The sequence below is a fragment of the Rhinatrema bivittatum genome, chromosome 6, assembly GCF_901001135.1.
Source record: "Rhinatrema bivittatum chromosome 6, aRhiBiv1.1, whole genome shotgun sequence".
Taxonomy (NCBI): Eukaryota; Metazoa; Chordata; class Amphibia; order Gymnophiona; family Rhinatrematidae; genus Rhinatrema; species Rhinatrema bivittatum.
In genome coordinates, this window is record NC_042620.1 from 176,626,441 (window position 1) to 176,649,662 (window position 23,222).

General features: G+C 43.4%; 1 protein-coding gene across 1 annotated transcript in view; it reads left to right on the top strand.

The window, feature by feature from the left end:
• The window catches only part of LOC115093843 (potassium voltage-gated channel subfamily H member 8-like), a 783,142-nt gene that overhangs the window by 562,402 nt on the left and 197,518 nt on the right, over nucleotides 1–23,222 (top strand). Inside the window, exon 10 of the mRNA XM_029606179.1 lies at nucleotides 4,619–4,833. Coding sequence (XP_029462039.1) covers nucleotides 4,619–4,833 — 215 coding nt within the window. The remainder of the gene's footprint in view (nucleotides 1–4,618; nucleotides 4,834–23,222) is intronic.

A 23,222-nucleotide genomic window follows, 5' to 3' on the forward strand; every position in this document is an offset into this window, starting at 1 on the left:
CCTGAGTCCAGATGTTAACTCTCGGTCACCCAGCCTGTGGCTGAGATACGGGAGGGGGAATCCATGACCTTGGTCTTTCTTTCATGATGTTCTGTGATCTATGACTTTTCTGAATGAAAAGTCTGTAGTGAATGGGAAACTGGCTGTCCAGCCCTGTTTCCCAGTGAGGAGGGGAGGATCACAAAAACCTCCCCACAAAACAAAATGGGAGTACCTTCTTAATTTCAAAAATCTCTCTGTGGCTGATGTTATGCTGCCTCTTCCAGGGAGTAGAAAAGGGCTCACAGGTCTCTCCAGCCCTTGCCCTTTGGGTCTGGGGGGGTTGCCTTCTCCAAAAGGGTTCAAGATTTAAACAACAGGTCCCAATCTCAAAAACAGGATAAGTTCTAGCCCTCCAAAATCCCACGCTGGGTAGTGCTGGGCTTGCCTCCCCTAGGGAGTAGAGGGACGGCTCACAGGTCCTCAGCTTGAAAGGAGACCAAGGTTTTCCCCAAATGAAAATCCAAAAAGGAATCTGGCAAAAATCGATCTCACTTCCAAATGTAGGCAGGGAGTTTACTGAGGGGGAACTCCTGGGAAAAAAAACCCTCAATTGGGCAGAGGGCTCAACTTAAAAAGGGGAACCAAAAGAGCTTTTGCCTCTCCAAAGGCTGAAAATGCCCACACTGAACTTACCGATCACCTCACTAAGGGGTAGATTTTAAAAGAATGCACGCGCACGTCCATGTGTGTGCGCTACCCGGCGCGCACACATGGATGCCCGATTTTATAACATGCGCACGCAGGACCAATTTCGGAGCGCACTGGGAGGGAACTTCCCAACCCCCTACACTCACCTCCCTTCCCCTTCCCCTAACCTAGCCCCCCCCCCCCCCCCCCCAAACTTTATCTTACCTTCTGCGCCTGCCTTGGCACCCTGCTGGCACGCGATCCCCCGGCACAGCAGCAAATGGCCACTGTGCTGGAAGCCTCTAGCCACGCCACGCCCTGCCCCCTGGACCACCCCACCCCCTACCCGCCCCTTTCCTGAAGCCCTGGGACTTACTTACACACGTAAATCCCCAGGATTTACGCACATAGGCCTTTTAAAATCTACCCCTGGGTACCCTGAGACAACCAATCACAGCCCTCCAGACTGGGAGGGCCTGAAAAGGATGGAAATCTCACTGAGCTACTATTTTTATTATATTTTGATAAAAGATCTAAGGCCGTCTGTTGGCAGACCAGGGGGTCTGCCACATATGTATAATGTAATATTTCTAGGGGTGAGTGTGCCTTGACCACATCATTTGTACTATGGTCTCCTAGTCATGTTTTTATGCATCTACTACTTTTGTATAGGCATGTTCTTTGCATCCATAAGTAAGTATATGATTTTTTTAAGAGTCAACCATCCTCCACATATGCCAATGTATTATAGAATATTAAATACTAGCTAAAAGGGCCCATCACAAATGAAGGCCCGTCACGGCCTCCACATGCATACATTGTGACCTAAGTCCCGCCATGTCCCTGCCTCTGGCTGCTGCAGAGTATGTCTCTCCTCGATGCCACTTGCTGCTTCCCTCTCCAATCCTGCCAAGGCCCAGGCACTCACTACACAGCTGACCACCAGAACTCAGGTTACCCACAGAGGCAGGAGTGCACACAGCGAGTGGCTTACAGGACACACTGTGCGTCTGGCTGCTGCAGAGCATACCCTACCCTCCCAGGCTGCCCACAGATGCAGAGGCACACAGAGTGAGTGGCTGACTCAAGATTTGCCCATATATATACTGACATTAAGCGTGTATGGCCTGAGTCAGCCACTCAATCTGCAAGTATTTTCTCTGTGCATACTGTCATTCCTGTGCACGCATGATTGCGGGAAGACATGGGAAGCACGCACTTCCCTGCCTCCATGTGTACCGAGGTGACGCATGCATGCACACTCATTGGCACCAAGACAAATATCATCTTCACCCCAACTGTCTTTTATATATAGGGGAGGATTGCTATCACGAATATTTTGACCATTTGCTCACTCAGCCTTTCTTATTGGAACACAATCTGAGCCCTCTGACAGATAATGTATTATAATGTATAGTAGAATGGATTTTAAGGGTAAAAAAAATAGTATAAATAATGCAATAAATGTAGCATGGATACATGATGCGAATACTTGATATGCCACAGTATTCATCATGTGACTCATCATTTACCTTTTTGGTACTTTTTTTTTGGCTGAGTAGTTTGCCTCCTGCACATTTAAGTTTCCAGCTTAACTATCTCGTACTTGGCTCTGATGCCATGACTCTTCATAAGAACAGAGGCCTCTAGTGGTTAGAGAAGCAGGCTGAGAACGAAGGAAGCCTGGGTTTGAATCCTACTGACATCTTTGTGACTCTGAGCAAACCACTTCACCCTCCATTGACTCAGGTGCAAACGTAGAGCCTGATTTACTAAGGCTTTTCTTCCATTCTTTGTCTATGGGAAAAATGCTTATCATATGAGGACCTTAGATTGTAAGCCATCTGAGGATAGGGAAACACCTACAGCACTTGAATGTAATCACTTTGAAGTGTCACAAAACACAGAATAAAGATATATATATACCAGTATATATATATATAATTTTTTTTTTTTTAATTTCATCAGGCTCAGCATCCTGTCTCTGACAGTGGCCAGGACAAGTCATAAGCACCAGGAGATCCCATAAAGTAGATCCATTTCCTGTTTCTCATTGCCATGAATAGCAATAGCTTTCTTTAGTCCACCTGGCTAATAATATTCTATGGTCCCAGAAAACAAAGAGGTAGGCGATCTATATTGGCCGTCAGGTAAACAAAAGAGAATAGATGCCTTGATCTTTTCCAAATATTTATTAAAGTAGAGACGTATTCATACAAATGCCCGACTCAGGCCGAGTTTCGCAGCTCAACAGCCGCTGCCTCAGGGGCTTGAACATTCAAGAATCTCAGGTGACATTAAACTGATGTAAAACCATCAAGGGAAGGTCAATGTGAACCCAAACTGAAAGATAACTTGTAAAACGCCGTCATGTATTCAGTCTCTACTGCGGCTGTTGAGCAGCGAAACTCGGCCTGAGTCGGGCATTTGTATGAATACGTCTCTACTTTAATAAATATTTGGAAAAGATCAAGGCATCTATTCTCTTTTATTTACCTAATAATATTCTATGGACTCTTCCTCCAGGAACTTGTCCAAAGCATTTTAAACCCTGCTATGTTAATCGAACAGATTCCACAGCTTGATAGTGCGCCGAGTGAAAAAGTACTTTCTACAATTTGTTTTCAGTCTGCTGCTTGTTAGTTTCTTAGAGTATCCCCTTGTTTTAGTATAATTTGAAAGGGTAAATAACCATCCTTTATTTACTCATTGCACCCCATTATGATTTTATAAGCTTTTATCATGTTCCCTCTCGGCTGTCGGTTTTCCAAGCTGAAGAGCTCTGGCCTGTGTAACCTCTCATCATAGGGGAGCTATTCCATTCCCTTTATGATTTTTATTGGCCTCCTCTGTGGCAATAGTTCTGCTATGTCTAATACTTGCCAGGTTCTTACGGCCTGGATTGGCCACTGTTGGAAACAGGATGCTGGGCTTGATGGACCCTTGGTCTGACCCAGTATAGCATTTTCTTATGTTCTTATGTTCTTATGTGCTTAATACAAGATGGGGGCGACCAGAACTTCACTCACAGTTACATGAGGTATTTATCCCATTTTATAACCTCCCCCCAACACAACACATACCAGTGTAGCTCAACAATTGCAGCAAGAGGCCTCAGCGAGAGGCCACAGATAGTTGCTCCTTCCAGAACACTCTGAGGGCAGTTTTCAAAAGCTATTTACCCATGCTAAGGAGCTATTTGAAAATGTCCCACTCTGATTGTACTCATGTTCCCATTTGAGAACTGGTATATAATCCATAGATAAAAGTACCTGCAGTCTTTGCACCTGTCGGCACAGTTTAGCAAATTTTCCCTTTTTTTGTTAGTTCTATGGCTTTGGGGTGGGGGAGGGGAAGACACAGTTCCCCCTCTTATAGCTTGTGCAGATAAAAAGTTTCCTAACTGCAGGTTGGTTGGTTTTGTCAATGTTGCAGCGGCCACAGCCCCCTCTATAGCTTTCAGATTGCTCCCATTTTAATCTCTTACATTTGCATTTCTGACAAAGCGCCAACTGCATTTTGGGCAACACAGCCTCATCTAGCCATACTTTCTGCACCATCACTTCACCTGTGTAATGTGGTAGGGTAATCAAAAGCAAAGCCACATGGAAATTCTAGCACAGCTAACATGGCAGATGAATAGAATTGCTTTGCTTTATAAATGTGCTGGCACCCAGAGTATCTAAATGCCCAGTTGGTAATCAGTTCCAGGGAGATAATGTCAAGTCTATGAATCCTCAATTGCCATTTATTATCACAGTCTTCAACCATCATGGAATGTATTCAGCCTTGTTTGACACCAGTAAATTCATTTGAAGTTAAATGAGGGCCATACTGTGGATCAGTGTTTACATGGAGAGATCTAGTTTACACAGACAAATGAAAGGCGAATGTGATGGTCTCCAGGTGAAGAAAATAGTGCTGACATGCTTTGTTTCTCTCTTTGCAGGTAAAGGAGATCTAATTGGGTCAGACTTTTTAAACAAGGATCAGGTAATCAAGACCAATGCCAATGTGAAGGCTTTGACTTACTGTGACCTCCAATACATCAGCCTAAAAGGCACGAGGGAAGTTCTGGAACTGTACCCTGAATATTCCCAGAAATTCATTGCTGAAATCCAGCATGACTTGACTTATAATCTGCGCGAGGGAAGTGAAGCAGATGTAAGTGACTGCCAATATTTATTCAGTTTTCACGTTTTTATAGCTTCCAGGGCCCACAAGCAATAGGTGTTGACATCTGAAAGTTTAAAATCAAGATGAAATTAAGGTGAATTAACTTCATTTTTTATGAGTGATGCAGGAAATGATGTGGGTAGGAAAGAGATTGCATGAAAAGATAATGCACTCTTGTAATCACCCCTGGATTGGTCAATAGGTACCCATTATGTCTGTGCCTAGTGTGGCAAGCATTTAGGATCAGCAGGGCTGGCTAAGATTTGTTACCTTCCAGCTCTGCCGAAGCTCATTCAGCAGAGAACAGCCCATTGCTACCCTGTAACAGACCTTGCAGGAGGTAGGATGGGGAAAACACCAAAAGTGCCTAGTGGTGGCAAAGCCCTAAATCCCCTGCTTGTAATGTATTACCGGATGCAGGTCTGAGGCACAACAGAACTAAGCATACACAAGAGTAACACAGATTGTCCAATGGCATGGTGTTGAGGAAAAATGAACAAAGCAGACTCTAGAATGTGATGAACTCAAAGATTGATTCAGAGACATTTTCTCTTGACACCATAACCACCCACTCATATCATTAAATGTGTCCATAAATCATAAAACTGTACCCTTTTCCTACCACTGAATGCATTTAATTAGTATCACACATAGTTGACATTGACAACATATGTAAATGTCAGGTCACTTGTTTGATGTATATGCCATTGGATGTTCATGTGCTGACAATGATGTGATAATTAAGGCTATGAAATTTCACTACTAAGATATGGCATGTGGGTTTTATTTTTACATGAAGCAATCTTGTTCACCCTCTGAGCCAATCCACTAATGCTTGGCCTCTCCTATCTGCACTTAACCCTGGAGGGTCTCTGTATTTTGGTTCATGGATTTCATCCTGGGACCCAATATATAATGAATTCTGGTGGGTCTCATTCTATCTCTTGGTGAGTTGGATTATTCATGCTGAGATTTGATGGGTCTCCTCATGTCTTCAGGCCATGGAGTTTTTCTTGGGTTTCCTATGTAGAGGGTAATTGCCAGCATGTTCTCTAATGGAAGAAGGAAGATGATGCAAAGCACATCAACTTTCTGACCATGGAAGGGAGTTTCCTAGGAAGAGATATTTATATTTACATATTTATATAAATAATCTAACCTGCAGCTAAGATTTTTATTAAAACAAGTACCTTCTTTGTAAAAGTAAAAATAAAGCAATAGAAACTGCATGCAAAATTAGACTACATAGAAATTAATTTAAGTGTTGAATTGCTCCTGATCGTCAGGAACCATGAGTATAGGAACTTGTCTTTTTGACTTCTTTAAGAAAACCAGAGCTACAAATTCTAATATGTTAAAAAGAACAGTTTGGATTTATACACGCCTGTCAACTATTACTTTAAAAATATGCATTCACCAGCACTGGGATGGAAAATCTCTGGATACCGAGTTTTGGTGCATGATCATCTGAGTGCTTCCATTTCCAAAGACTAAAATGTCATTATTTACTAAAGGTTTTCTCCCATTTTTTGTCTTTGGGAAAAATGCTTAGTACATAGGGCCAACAGTTGTTTGTTTATTTATTTATTTGCATTTATATTCTGCTTTTTGGCACTTCAAAGCAGATTACATACACTACATGTAAAATGTATAAATATAACTAAAAAATAGTATTGTGTGGCACTTAGGGCAGGCAATTGAATAAAGTTGTGAACTGTTAACAAACCTCAGTTGATACTTAGCTACTGGATACTCAGGAAATTAATATACTTTACAGTCACAATCACTGTCTATGAAGAGCTGTCACTTAATCTCGAGGAACGAGATGAAGATCAGTGCCTGCGCTCAAATGACTCATATGGCGCTCAGCTATCTCGTAGGCCTGGTTCTTCTGGGCTCTAGGAGACATCTTGCCAGAGTGATGGCAGTTGGGAGCATTGTGATTAGAACCAAGGCACTGTTAGCAGACCTTGAGGCCATCATCAAGGCAAGTGGGTTGGCCATACTTGCAGAGGTAAAGATCCCCGGGACTGTGCCCTTGCCAGTATTCTTCCTTTTTCTTTTTTTTGGTAGCACTTAAAGGTACTGTTGTTAATAGCACTGGAAAAAATCTGTTGTGAAGCTGCTGAAGCAGCAAAGCAGAGAAGAAAAAAAGTAAAAAAAAAACAATAGAAAAATGTATAAAGAGAGAGAGTACTCATCCAATCAGTAGTGAGGACAAAGGAGGCTCACAAGGCAGACTCACACAGGCACTTCTGCACGTGCCCAGTACAGTGTAAAAGCTCTACTAAGCTAGAGAGAAGGGTCCGTTCAGTGACACTGGATGATATCACCCATATGTCATGGCTAATTCAGCCCTGCTTGTTGATGGAGAACAACAATGTGCCTTTTTTTCTGTCTTGTTTCATTACCAATAGGGAAACCTTGATAAAATGAGAAAAATGGACAAAAACTGAAAGGTGCAGCTACAAAAGGTTATTGGGCAGATTTTAAAAGCCCTGCTCGCGTAAATCCGCCTGGATTTACGCGAGCAGGGCCCTCGCGCGCCGGCGTGCCTATTTTGTATAGGCCGCCGGCACGCGCAGAGCCCAGGGACGCGCATAAGTCCCGGGGTTTTTTGAAGGGGGTGTGTCAGGGGCGTGTCGGGAGGCGGGGCCGAACGATGCAGCATTTCGGAGGCGGGACGCTGCGTTTCGGGGGTGGGACCGGGGGCGTGGCGCCGGCCCGGGGGCGTGGTCGAGGCCTCCGGACCAGCCCCCGGGTCGGATGACGGCGCGCCAGCAGTCCGCTGGCGCGCGTAGATTTACGTCTGCTTCTCGCAGGCGTATATCTAGGGACAAAGGTAAGGGGGGGTTTAGATAGGGCTGGGGGGGTGGGTTAGGTAGGGGAAGGGAGGGGAAGGTGAGGGGAGGGGGAAAGAAAGTTCCCTCCGAGGCCGCTCCGATTTCGGAGCGGCCTCGGAGGGAACGGAGGCAGGCTGCGTGGCTCGGCGTGCGCAGGCTGCCCAAAATCGGCAGCCTTGCGCGTGCCAATCCAGGATTTTATAAGATACGCACGGCTATGCGCGTATCTTATAAAATCCTGCGTACTTTTGTTTGCGCCTGAGGCGCGAACAAAAGTACGCGATCGCGCTTTTTTTAAAAATCTACCCCTAAGAGTGTACAACAGGCATGGACATGATTTAAAAATACCATCTCAAAAGCACAGTCCAGATGTATTCCACACATTAAGGTGGCAGGCCAAATGATTGCAGGTGTAATTAAAAGGTGATATGAAAGAGGCTATTTTAGCCAAAAGATCATCTTTCAAATATTTGAAGAAGGATCCATCTGAAGAAAATAGGAAAAAGCATAAACATTGGCAAGTTAAATGTAAAACATTGATGAGACAGGCTAAAAGAGAATTTAAAAAGAAGTTGGCCATAGAAGCAAAACCTTAAAGTAAAAATGTTTTGAACTATATCTGAAGCAGGAAGCCTGCAAGGGATTTGTTGGACCATAGATAATTGAGGGATTAAAGGGGCACCTAGGGAAGATAAGGCCATCACAGAAAGACTAAATTAATTATTGCTTTGGTGTTTACAGAGGAGATGGTTTTCAAAGGTGCTGATTCAGATGATCTAACCCAAATCTCGGTGAAAATGGAAGATGAGGTAGGCCAGATTGACAAACTTAAGAGTAGCAAACCACCTGGGCTGGATAGTATATATCCCAGGGTTCTGAAAGAACTCAAAAATGAAATTTCAGACCTATTACAAATAATTTGTAACCTATCATTAAAATCATCCATGGCCAATGTAACCCGATATATAAAAAGGGCTCCAGAGGTGATCTGAGAACTATGGATTGGTAAGCCTGGCTTCAGTCCTGGGAAAAATCGTGGAAAATATTATAAAGAATAAAATTACAGAACATATAGATAGACATGATTTAATGGGACACAGCCAGCATGGATTTACCCAAGGGAAGTCTTGGTTCACAAATCTGCTACTTTTTTTGAAAACGTGAATAAACATGTGGATAAAGGTGAACCAGTAGAAGTAGTGTATTTGGATTTTCAAAAGGCATTTGACAAAGTCCCTCATGAGAGGCTTCTAAGAAAGTTAAAAAGTCATGGGATAGGAAAAGATGTCCTTTTGTGGATTGCAAGCTGGTTAAGATATAGGAAACAATGAATAAGATTAAATGGTCTGTTTTCACAGTGGAAAAAAGTAAACAGTGGTGTGTCTCAAAGGATCTGTACTTGAACTAGTGCTTTTTAATTTATTTATAAATGATCTGGAAAGGGGTACGACGAGTGAGGTGGTGAAATTTGCAGATGATACAAAATTATTCAAAGTAGTTAAATCACAAGCGGATTGTGATAAATTGCAGGAGGACTTTGTGAGACTGGAAGATTTGGTGTCCATGTGGAAGAAGAAATTTAGGGGTAGATTTTGAAAAACTGCGCGATCGCGTACTTTTGTTTGCGCAGCAGGCGCAAACAAAAGTACGCTGGATTTTATAAGATACGTGCGTAGCCGCGCGTATCTTCTAAAATCCTGGATCGGCGCGCGCAAGGCTGCAGATTTTGGGCAGCCGGCGCGCGCCGAGCCGCGCAGCCTGCCTCTGTTCCCTCCGTGGCCGCTCCAAAATCGGAGCGGCCTCGGAGGGAACTCTCTTTTGCCCTCCCCTCACCTTCCCCTCCCTTCCTCTACCTAACCCACCCCCCCGGCCCTATCTAAACCCCCCCTACCTTTATCCATGGATTTACGCCTCCCGGAGGGAGACGTAAATCCACGCGCATTCCGGAGGGCGCGGCCACGCCCCCGGAACGCCCTGGCCCAAAACCACGCCCCCGGGCCCGCCCCCGAAACACCGCACCCCGCCCCCAAAACGCCGCGTCGTTCGGCCCCGCCCCCAACACGCCCCGACACGCCCCCTTCCGAAAACCCCGGGACCTATGCGCGTCCCGGGGTTCTGCGCGCGCCGGCGGCCTATGGAAAATAGGTGCGTCGGCGCGCAAGGCCCTGCTCGCATAAATCCGGGCGGATTTACGCGAGCAGGGCTTTGAAAATCCGCCCGTTAATGTCGACAAATGCAAGGTGATGCATATAGGGAAAAATAACCCATGCTGTAGTTACACAATGTTAGGTTCCATTGTAGGAGTTACCACCCAGGAAAAAGATCTAGGCAACATAGCTGATACTGCATTGAAATCGTTGGTTCAGTGTGCTGCAGCAGTCAAAAAAGCAAACAGAATGTTAGGAATTATATGGAAGGGAATGGGGAATAAAACGAAAGATATCATAATGACTCTGTATTGCTCAATGGTTAGTCTGCACCTTGAATACTGTGTACAATTCTGGTCGCTGTATCTCAAAAAAGATATAATTGCACTGGAGAAAATACAGAGAAGAGCAACCAAAATGATAAAGGGAATGGCCTCATTCCCCTATGAGGAAAGACTAGAAAGGTTAGGGCTGTTCAGCTGGAAGAAGAGATGGCTGGTTGGGGCGGGGGGCGAGTAGAATATGTTAAGAGGACTATAAAATTATGAGGGATCTAGAATGGGTAAGTGTGAATCTGTTATTTACACTTTCAGATAATAGAAGGACTAGAGGGGCACTCCATGAAGTTAGCAAGTAGCACATTTAAAATAAATTGGAGAAATTCTTTTTCATTCAGTGCACAATTAAGCTCTGGAATTCATTGTCAAAGAATGTAGTTAGGGCAGTTAGTGTAGCTGGGTTTAAAAAAGGTTTGGATAAGTTTCTGGAGAAGTCCATAAACTGTTATTAATCAAGTTGACTTACAAGTAGATTTTAAAAGTGTTGTTCACGCAAAAATGGCCCCATACATGCTTATGTGGGCCGTACATGAGCAACGCAAATTTTAAGAAGCTGGGAAGTACACGTGAACATACCTGTGCATGCATGAAGAATAAGGAGACAGAAAAGGGCTAGGGAATGGGGGCCAAGACTTACACATGTAACATCGGAATCATGGCAACATGTTACCTGTGTAATTTTACTACTGGTCTTCATGAGGCACAATTCTGGAGATCTGGGGTAAGAGAGAGAGAGAGAGAGACACTCTTTTAAAGAGACAATCTGACACTCTATATATTTCCCACTGTAAGAGGAGCACTTTCAACTCAGGGTGGGTTTTGGTGGGTGGTATTACATTGGTCTGCCTAGGGCACAAGGGTCTATAGACCCTTGTAACACTGCCCCCCTCCCCCCAAAACCCACCCTAAGTTGAAAATGCCCCTATTATAATGAGAGATATAGAGAGTGTCAGATTTTTTTCTCTCTTTTTCTCTTTCTTTCTTTCTCTCTCTCTCTTTCTCTCTCTCCCTCTTCCCTCCCCCCCCTCCCCCCCCCGGTCACTTGTGAGTATGCGCATAAAGGATCCAACATATACGCGTGGTAGGGATATTTTAAATGATACGCATGTACTTACACACACGATATAAAACTGAGCATATTTCTGCTCACATGCCCAATTTGTGTGTTTATGGGTGCATATGCGCTCCTTTTAAAATTTACTTGTTAGGGAATAGCCACTGCTATTAAGGGCATTAATATCATGCGATATATTTAATGTTGGGTACTTGCCAATTCAGTCTTAAACGTTTTCCCAGCATGGGATACTAAATTTATGGAATCTTGCCGCATTTGCATGGAGATTTCAAAATGAAAAGGATCTGTCAGAAGCTCATCACCCAGGTCAGTCTTATTGCTTTTCTAGCATCCTTCCTTATCCACTCCCAATGCATACCCTGTTGGCCCCCAGTGATAAGCTCCAATGGAGGATCCAAAAGCCACTGGACTCACTTTGACAATTCTCTCTATTTCAGTGAAATTGATGTCAAATAATTAAATTACAGAATGGGAGGCATGTCTGAGTAAAATTAAAATTTAAAAAATAGTAACCTGAAATTTGTTTGTTAAACAATCTATTAAATAAAACTTTAGCCAATTAAAATGAGCTGCATAATGAGAATCTACTAATATAGTAGAGTTATTTTTTTAAACATTTGGCGGTTTGAATAACATAAGACTGAGCTAGCTGCTGCATGAACATCCATTAGAATAAGCTACGTTCTGATTTGCTGGCAAAACCTCCCTGTGGTTTATGTTTTTAATCATTTTGTGCAGTATAATAAAAATAATGCCAGCAGAGTAGAACATTTTGACAGCATAATAGCCTCCTGCTTTGAAAATAGATATATATAAAAGTAAGGGGATCATTAAGCAAACTCTAGAGTTGTCAGATCACAAAGAGCAGCTTTCTCATATTAAAATCCTACTTCCAGAATGTAACTGGTCTTAGGGGAGTTGATTTTTTTTCAGTCATATAAGAACAGCTGGAATTCTGTCCACCAGTACGTTTATAAGGATATACGGAAAAGATGGCTGATCAGTGGAATTAGCAGTGGCATACATGCACATTGGTATGTGATTTTATCATATGGCGCCAGTTGTAATTTGTTAGACACTAGTAGAAGATGATTAAAGGTACAATCACCCAGTTCTGACATGACAACAAAGCAGGGTTCCTGCTGTTGTTTTATTCAAGTAGATTCACTATTTCATCTGCAAAACGCAGCCAGAGGAGAATTGCTATTTGTGCAGACTGATGATAGGAATTATATTCAAACCCAGGAAGAGGGCTTCATAGGAAACCGAACTTAGGTGAAAGAGCAAAAAAGGGTGTTTTAAAAAACATTTAAGGTTCTCCCACCTCTAAGCTGTAAAATGCATTAACTGCCTCATTAGCCCTTTTCTGACATATAGAATTGCTCTGTTGTTGTCGGTCCCTTGTACAAAAAGGCAGCAGGAGCAACAAGAACATGCTGAGACCATGATGTCAACACAGTCTAATGGCAGAGAAGTTAAAACATCTGCCCACACTTCTATCACCAACTGCCTATTCTGCATACTGACTAAAAACACAATTATGTGTTCCAGCTCTATAGAAATCACCAAGGAAAGCCCAAGCACTCGGACACACATGAAGAAAAATACTTAATACAGGGTAAACAATGCCATCAGCGGTTCGGGAGGGTACTAGGCATCCAGTGCTGCTGTCTATACAATCAAATATGAATACAGTCTCCATCCTGGCTGCAGCATTAACACTACGGGGTGGGGAGGCATCCACTTAATAGGCAGATGGCTCAGAATAGTAAAAATCTTCATGCTCTCTCTCCCTCTTCCTGTCTCCCATCTTCCCCTCCAACTCAAACCCTGGACCGATTCTCCTTCTCTTTAGTTTGATCCCTAGACCTCTTCCTTCTCCCTGCCTCCCTCCTTCTCTTCAGCTTGATCCCTGGTCCTCTCTCTCTCTCTTGCCTTCTTTTTTCTCCACTCACCTCAGGGATCCAACCAAGCCTTATTCTCCTAGCAATAAGCTACCAACAACTAAACTGCGTTTGAAACACAAGCAGAGCTGCAGGTACTTTGAAAGAGGGGAATCCTTCCAATGAGTCCTCTTCCTGATGGCACATGCTCACTGCCACAGGAAGTAGCCCACACAAGTGTCAGAGAGAGGGAGGCGGGTCACCACAGGGTCAAAGTACGCTCTTGTATCTTCAGTCTCCTCTAATGGCTGACCTATGCAAACTGCCCATTCTATGCCACTCTTGTTCCTGCCCCTGCCATGAGGTTACCGGATTTTTGGCAGGCAGGTCGAGGACACTTGTTCCCATGGGGCGGGTAGTGAGTGCAATGAATGAGTAGTTTATAAAAGAGCTGTAGAAGCCTCCTCCAGGAAAAGTTTACCAACTTTACTCTCAAAAAGCACAATTTTGAAACTGGGCAGGCAGTTTGCAGGTCTGCAGGTCCCTGCAAGCTAATTAAGCAAACATTTGAAGCCAGCAGGTAACATGGGAACATTTGTACCAGTGAATGTTTCCCTTGCATTCCAGCAGGGGCAGAATACACATTTAATAAAGTACGCATGGAGATTTCAAAATGAAATCCCCACTAATTCTTTACCTCCTCTGCCCTCCCTCCATCCCCGCCAACGCTGTAAAACAGTGCGCATAATTTCGGAAGCTGACAGGGGGTGCAACTTTCAGCACTTTGTTACCTGAACAAATTCCTTTGAAAACTGATCTTACAATACGCAATGATCTCATATCTAAAACCATTTAGGTCCATATTCAAAGAGGTGTCTCCGAATGAATTGAGACTTAGCTGGACAAATCCTGGGGATTTCAAATTCTCACCCATTTGCCCACCCCAATTTATCTGGCAAAGTTGTTAGCTGGCTAATACGTTGATAAGTCAGGGGCAGGCAGGGGGCATTCTGTGACAAAGTAAATTTGGGCTAGATTCAGTAAGGCTTTTCTCCCATTTTGTGTCTATGGGAAAAACCCTTAGTGAATTAGTGAGTCAGATAATGCTGATATTCAGTGTTATCCAGCTAGGTTATCTGGCTAAATTTAGGACTGCAGTGGCCACTTCATCATTCTTGTTGCACGTCCCGTCCGCACTCAGCCCACGCATGGGCCTGCTCACCTTTCCAGCTCCACTGCAGGTCCCGGGTCGGCCTCCCCGGTAGCAGCTGCAAGCTCCTCTAGGCCTCGGCGTCCTGCGGCAGCGGTCGCCAGGTCTTCCTCAGCACACCAGGCCTCACTCGTGACACAGAGGTTAAGCCCCGAAGAGACTCTGATCCACCATAAAGTCATAAAGAGACTTTGATCATAAGGTTGTGGATTCAAGCCCCCACACCAGCACTTCCAAGAACAATTGATTCCAAGCTTGTGGGTTCAAGCCCCCACATCAAAGAATTCCAAGAACATTGACGCCAATCAGAACATCACTGTCCTGTTCAGTTGCTCACCCCGGACCTCGCTCCCTTTGACCGTCTCCTGGAGTCATGCCATTCCGTCTGGTATCCCATGTTCATCTGTGACTGTAGACCCCGGCCTGGCGGGATTACCATCGAGCACAGCATCAGGTAGACATCATCTGTGTACTAGTTTGCCTCCGTGTTTCATCGCTTGTTCCAGTCGTGTTCCAGCGTAGTCTGTTTCTGTGTTCCCTCAGGTAGTACCTCTTGGATTGACTCTCTGGTATTGACCTTTGCCTGCCTCCTTGACCACGTCTGACCCCTGCTTTGGCTGACTACTCTCGGACTGATCCTTGGAACTTGACCTCTGCTATCATTGACCACACCTTCTTGATTCTGGCTCTGCTCCTAGCCTTGTCATCATAGACACTACTGGCCTTCCTTGATCCCTCAGGCCTCTAGTCAAGACATCGACTGCGCATCCTTGATCCTGGTGGGCACACCTCTATACTTCCTATCTGGGAGGCCCTGCGAGGCCCACCTAAGTCCAAGCGGCTCTGGGTCCCCAAGAGCTTCCAGTGTTGAAGCTCCAGGTAGCCTCTGTCTCCTCCTGTGCTCTGCCACCTGGTGGCAGGTGCTTCCTGGGCCCAACCAAGGAGCCATCCTACACTGCTCCAGGACAAGGGTCTACCTCTAAGCGCAACAATTCTTAGTATTCTCTTCTCCATTTCTTCCATCTGCACAACTACCTCCTCCAGCCAAGGAAGATGCTAACTGACACCAATGTTACATAAAATGCAGACAGCAATGAACTCCTTGCTGACCTTCACTGGCACAGGTGCCACTAGATGCCATATGGAACAACAGAGCTGTATGGGATCTATTCTTGCAATAGGTTTATGTAGGATAGAGGTTAAAAGTTCAGTCTATATTTTATAATAGGAATGTTCTGGGTTTTAGAGATGGGATTGTTTCAGATTTCCAGAGGGTTGCTATTTGGGAGGAGTGTTGAAATAGCCCATGCCTTCTGGAGACGGTGAGTCTTCTGGAGTAGAGTGAAAGGATGGCCCATATGTGAGTGTAACTGTTGATGAGTGGCAAATGTGAACGGTAGCCAATGGGTGAGTGAGATTAATGTGGTATAAAAGCCGAATGTGCACATGGACAGGCTGCAGGTTGTCTGGAGGTGCCAAACCGGAGAAGTAATTTAACATCTTGTGCTCCCTTCAGGAATGCAGCTGGAGAGGACTGTATGAGGAATGAGTAGAGAAATGTTTGGGAAAACGACCAGACATAACCATGTGGATTGTAAGTGTTGTGAGAGAGAAAATTGCGACAACAAAAGTGTGGTGATGAGGAAGGACTGGAACAGCATCAGAAAGCTTCCATCTGCTTTCAAGAGAGAGAGAAGAGAGAAGAGAGTGACAGAGATTGGTGGCAGTTGGATACTGTGGGGATATTTGGATTATATTAAATTGAGATACGTGGTGTTTTTAAATTATTAGAAAAAACTTTTACGCTGTACATATCAAAATTTACTTTAGAAATTTAAGGACCATCATACCACCCAGTGCTCACAAGTCAGACTTGCATTTCATGCACTTCATATGGGTCACTTTTAATCAACTGGTCCATGTAGCTCCACTCAATTTTTATGAATTTTTTAAATATTTTTCAAGTAATGAATTTTAAAAAGAAGAAAAACTTCCCTTATTCATCCGTTGTCGGGGTCATTTTTCCATAGCTGTCGGAGGTACTCGTCCGACGCGCACGTTTCGCCAAAGTAGCTGCTTCAGAGACGTATATTCAGACTCTCCTGATCCAGCACTCCCCTTGTTTCAACGGGGGATATAAACAGATCTTTAAGCATTAGTAAATTCTTGCAAAAAAGAACTTCAGTGGTGTTAAGGGTCCATCAAATTTTTCGAACCCAACGCCGTCTCTCCGCTAAGAACTTTGAGCGGAGAGACGGCGTTGGGTTCGAAAAATTTGATGGACCCTTAACACCACTGAAGTTCTTTTTTGCAAGAATTTACTAATGCTTAAAGATCTGTTTATATCCCCCGTTGAAACAAGGGGAGTGCTGGATCAGGAGAGTCTGAATATACGTCTCTGAAGCAGCTACTTTGGCGAAACGCGCGCGTCGGACGAGTACCTCCGACAGCTATGGAAAAATGACCCCGACAACGGATGAATAAGGGAAGTTTTTCTTCTTTTTAAAATTCATTACTTGAAAAATATTTAAAAAATTCATAAAAATTGAGTGGAGCTACATGGACCAGTTGATTAAAAGTGACCCATATGAAGTGCATGAAATGCAAGTCTGACTTGTGAGCACTGGGTGGTATGATGGTCCTTAAATTTCTAAAGTAAATTTTGATATGTACAGCGTAAAAGTTTTTTCTAATAATTTAAAAACACCACGTATCTCAATTTAATTTATTGCCCTCGTGGGGTTATTCATTAAGAGATTTTTTGGAATTTGATATTTGGATTATCCAAGATTTTTACGAAGGAGCTGTGTTGAGGGGAGGGGGGACGGGCTGAGCCTACGGGAGAGGTACTGGCCAGTTATTTCAGCACAGGGCTCAAGATTGGCACCAGCTCCAAAGGACGGGGGGGAGGGTACTGTCTCTGGAGCTGCTCTGGATGGCTTCAGAAATGTGAGTATTGCTAGCAGTTTCTGTGGAGTGTAAAAAAAGTACAGCAGGGACGTCCTCTTAGTTCCCAGAGAGAATGTGAGAGTAAGGTGGGTTTTGGAGGTGATATTGAGGTAGGAGATATCCAGACAAGAGTTTGGAAAAGGGTTATGAGAAATCTGCCCTCAGAAGGGAGGTGTACAGGGGCCATACAAGTTCTGGGAGTAGCCGGGAAGAAGGAAACTGCAGGGGAGGTAAATCAGAGCCAAGCAGGCTTGGGGAATTATCAAAGGAAATTGTAATTGAAATCTCTTGAGAAGTAGAAATTTTGGAATTTATATTCTGGTTAAAATGACCAAGTTGGCAAGGATGTGAAAATTAATTGTGATTCTAACCTGTTCTTTTTTGCTACTTCTGTGTTTGAATTTGACAAGAAATGTTTTATTGTTTGGAGCACAAGAATGGAGTGAATAGTGGACTGCTTTGGGGAGTGTATTCAGCCAATTTGCCCCTGCAGTGAAACTTGCTCACAGCCTGAGTATACCCCACCCTGGGTGAGTCACCCCATTGCTCCACAGGGCTGGGAAGGAGGATCCTTGGCACAGAGGTTACACAAGGGTTAGGTATCCTCTGATGTGACCAACCTTTTGGCAGCCAATGGTGCACTTGATCAGGAATCTGGTGGAGCAATCAGTATGGTTGTGCCACTCTTTAAACAGAGAGGAAGAATAGAGGAAGGCAGTTAGCAACCAAAGCAACAGGACATACCCATTGCATGCCAGAATTAGCATGCCAAACCATTAAACTCTCTAAACTTTGAAGATATCACTAATAGCAGTATGGAAGGCTTCAATAGTTTCAGCACTTACCCAGTTGAACTCCTTCATCTGGTTCCCAACCACAGATGCACTCATAGATATGGTTCTACTTAATAATATGGATATTGTGACAGGAACCAGGAAACTTGGCTACCACATTCGTCACTGGTAAACTATAATCACAGCAGACCTGGATAATGAGACTGTGGCAATGCTTATGGTTCTGGTAGATGGCTTCCTAGCTTCTTGGAAGAAACAAATCCACATGACCGTAGTCAATAACACTGAGAATAAGGCTGTGAGCTTTATCAAAGGAGCCTCTTTGTACCTCTCTTCTCCAGCCTAGTACAGGGATATTGGATATATTCAGACATGTAGATAAGCATGGCCTACAGTAGAGAGTTGACCTATCTGGAGACAGAGGACTAATTGATGCCAGTGTGTCTCCTGCCACCCTCTGGAAGGATAAACAAATTCATCATAGGTGTTAGAGATTTATTTCTGATGGCAGAGTGTCTCCATTTTGACGTTAATACAAGAGGTATTACTTTTAAAATCTCTCTGTAGCTCTCTTATGCTATCTGGAACCTAAAATTGGGCACCCTTCTGATTTCAAGCTAAGAATTACTTGTTTTATTTTTGTGATTACAATATTGCTGGGTTAACATTTCCTCTAAACTACTGTTTTTCTGAATGCTGGGTTAACATTGTCTTGTTAAAAGGTGATCTGTAGTTAGCTAAATAAAGTTAGCATAGTACCAAAGTTGTCTGTCTGGTTCTGAATTTCTAAACTTTCAATGAATGGAGTGCAGGGCCTGTGTGAAGATTTAAAGTTCTTTGAAGTGGTAATAATTGCTTTTAAAAGGCTAGCTGGTGCCTTTAATCTACCCTTCTCTTACTTATAAAACCTTTGTTCCACCTGCTCTATCTTAGGTGGAACAAAGGTTTATCCTGCACTACTCTTCTTCCCCTTTCTGACCATCATCTCATATCTCTTTCACTTAACCACCCTTCTCCTCTGTCTCATCCAGTCACCATTAACACCTTTAGGACCCTCCAGCTTGCCTACTGACCCTTGCATCCTCTCAACTACATTCTCATCTCACCTCTCCTCCATAACTTGTCAGAGTCTGATGAGGCAGTTTCTTCACACAATACTATAAGTTTTTCTAATTTGAATGCTCCTGCCCCACCACTTCCTCATTCTGTAAGACATACGAACCCCCATCTTTGGCTCATTTCCACAGCCTGCTTGCCAAGGGCTTTCACCCACTCTGCAGAGCATCTCTGATTAAAATCCCATGCCATCTTCTTTCATTTCGTATTCATGCTCCCTTCCAGTCTGCCATTGCGCTCAACTAGTAGGCCTACTGTCTCCATCGGACCAACGCCTTTTCCTCTAATCCTTGTCATATTTTTGCCACACTTGCAACCTCATCAGACCTTCAACAGCCACTACCACCTCTTTACTCTCTGCTCATACAATGGCTAACTTCTTTCATGACAAGGTTCACAAGATTAATCTTGAGTTCTTAATCTTTACCAAACCACTATTTCCTTTCCCTTTTCCTTTGCCCCTGTCACCCTCTCCTCCTGCTCTGAAATCACAGAGCAGGAAATTGCTAATCTTCTCTTCTCCTCCTCCTCCAAATTAACTATTGTTCCACTGTCCCATTCCCACCCAGCTCCTCAACTCTGTCTCCTCTGTATCTGTCACATTCTTAGTCTCTCTCTTTCTATTGCAACTGTTTCCTCTGCCTTCAAATTTGCTGTCTTCATTCAGACTTGTGTTGCCAGTCAGCTCCCCAGATTCAGTTTTTAAATTGATAACTAGGTGACATTTTAGTTTGTGAATGACCAACAACAACACTAAAACTTAGTCAATCACTAAAATCAAGGTTAAATGTATGTTATTCTAAATCACTTATTGACTCCTTATTTTGAAGATTTCCCTCCTACTTGGGGGGAGGGCAGTTATCTATATGAAAAATAGAGTACCCTGGAGTGGATTGGGGAGTGAATGTACACACAGAGGGGTTGATTTTAAAATTCCTGCATATATTCTTCCTCATGGATCTACCCTGAAGAAGTGAAAGGTACAAAGTACCCGCTGCTGGTTGGATTTTCAAATCGAATTTCACTGAGCAATTTTGCTTTGAAAATTAAGTTGCAGGTACCCACAAATTTGCAAACCATGTGACATAATAAAAATTGCCCCCAAAGTGTGCCCCCTAATTTAGCATTACCAAGACAATTTATGTTTGTAAGGCTGTTAGCAACATTCAATTGCATACTTTAAAACTTGAAATCAGCTCCTTTATCCTGCATTGTGTTGTCACCAGCATGCTGAGCATGACTTGGCTTCCAAAGAGATTGAGGCATACTACAGCGTGGATGACTGCAGCTGCTTTAGAACTGCTGACAGCAAATTTCAAAGAGGTCAGAATATCTCGGGGCCTTTCAGCTGTTTAATGTCATTTCCTAAGTATAGCTCTTGCAGCTAAATATAGGCACAGCTTGGTTCTGCTGTAAAGGTCCTGCCTGGAGGAAAAAAAATCATTGGGGAAGCTATAAATAGAATCATACAGTGCATGCTCCTTCTGTGCTGCCAGTCTCATTATCAAAGCCAAGTAAAGGATGTGTTTAAATGCTTCATGCCCAGCACGGAAGCATACGATGCCAGGTTCCTGATTTATTATTGAATTATATTTGTGTTCCCACTGCTGTATCTAACTCCAGGCTTTAAGACTGAGGTTATAATTCTGCTTAGTGTTAAGGTTGTTATGTAGTTATCGTTTATCCATCTGTACTTATTTTTTTTTAGAATACCACTGGCATTGTGTAAAATGTGACTATTGCAATAGAGGTCAAGCTTTTAACATTCATAATCTTGAGCAAGAAAGTCCTGAGCATCAAACCTAATTATCAATAAACTGGGTAGAGAGCATTTGCTTTGTTCTGCTTTACTTACTAAAAACAATGAGGTACAGGGCACTTTTGCAACTTCTCATACTACAGAAATTGTACCTTTTTTCTTGTGTTAGTGTGGGTAATTTCTGATCCCCCATAATTATGCCTCCCTGGTTACGCTGGCATTTTGGAATGCAGAAGGGCCTAGCTATAAAGCCTGAAACCCCTCAGGTTGCCAGATTTGAATTCCTGTGATAGCTAGCTCTCTGACCATCAGGGCCGGTGCAAGGGTATTGGGTGCCCTAGGTGAACCTTCTGCCTTGCGCCCGCCCCAGCCACAAGCCCGACCTCATTTGCTGAGACACTGCTCGCGGCTAGCCGATTCTGTGCTTCTCTGGGACGTGAGCAGGATGGGCGCCGCTCGCAGCCCGCCAGTCCTCCACTCCTCTCTGCCGTGAGCGGGAATAGGCTCCACTCACGGCCCCACATGGCTACTCTTCGGTGCCCCTAATGGTTGGCACCCTAGGCAACCATCTAGTGCACCTAATGGGTCGCACGGCCCTGCTGACCAAAAATCTCAGGCATCGGAAACAGCCATCTCTTAAGTCTGCAGCCCACCATGTGCTCCAGACATAGATATGCCCAGCTATTCATTTCTGTGCCAGCATCTGAAAGTGGAAATTGTTTTCAACCATATTACTTATCTAACATTTAGCCTTAGCCAGTACAGTCATTTCTTTGGTCCCTTCATCTCTTCAGGATGATCATTCTGTTCTTTGCATGCTCAGTTCCTGGTTGATGAACATCTCTTCATTTCATGATCTACTAGTTATAAAAGTATAGGCATTTTGGTAGTTTGCTTTAGGCATTTGGATATAGAGATACCCCCTTCAGTATAGAGGTTTCTCATGAATGGGCAATTTCCTTTTCATTCTTGAGTTTCCCTGGCACATAAAAACAGGCAATAGTCTCTTATTTCTGGAGCACTCTAGTATATGTTAGCCTGGATAAAAGTTCACTCTTCATTCAGGGTAATGAATGAATATCAACAGTTACCTTCCCTTCATGCTGGGTACTTTATTAATATACCGACAACTTCATAGGTAGGATCTCCAACTACTCATTTTTTGGCTATACATACTATAAAATGTAGGATTTTATTGATGAAAACTGATCATATTTGATTTGATTTATTAATTTCATATCTTGCCATTTGTAAAACATCATATTGGGATACAATACAATAAATAACATAATCTCTAACCAATAATAAATATCTTCAAATAAACATAACTAAATAAAACTCATAAGACTATTTTTCTTACAAAAGTGTATAACTCCCTGCTTCCATTCCCTCTTTTAAAATGCATTTTATATCTATATCTATATCTATGTATTGATATATATAGAGAGAGAAAAAAAACCCTAAACCTCAATCAACCTTAAATAATATTTCAATGAACAAGAACTCAGAGTTTTCAGTCTACAGTACCGAGATATGTTTTACTTGGTTTTATTATAGCAAGTAGTTTGTATCATGAAATCAGCACCATGACTGGAAAAGTCCAGTCTATGTATGTATGGTTAGGTCATAAAATTATTCCTTATTGGAGATATGTGGTCTTCAAGGACACACAACTATGACATCAGAGACAAGGTGAAGGGTTTTACAGGCACTTTCTATAAGGAAGTGTCTAGGAGTGAGTAGATTTAATACAGTGAAGAATTCCAGAAGATTCTTTGTTCTTTTCCTTCTGCTGCCTCCTAGGAAAAAGTCGAGAGCTCAGGGTTGGAGCACCTGAGACTCTCAGAGAGGGAGTGGAGTTTAGGGCAGTCATGAGGGGCTCTGAACAGGAATCTGGCGTAGATCCCTAGAGATAAGGTGTATTCTCTATTCTTTTTCCAGTGGAGATTGCCCATAAATATACTCAGGAATAGGCCAGCCCCCAGGGAGTGTGTGGGAGTGTGTGGTTCTGCACTGAAAGATGCTCTGCACCAGGGTAGCGTGCACTGTCAGAGGATTCTTAGGAAAGAAATCACTAGGCTAGGAGGGATATCATTTTGGTGAAAGGAATCTACCCCTGCAGTTGTCACTGGAGAAAATCATCAGCTATAACTTGGGAACTAAAGAAAGGAACCCATCATCTGACTCGAAAGAATATTCTGACTGGAATCAGAGGAAGCTCCTTATTACTGTTAATTGATAAACTGTTGATAACTGTTTGGAG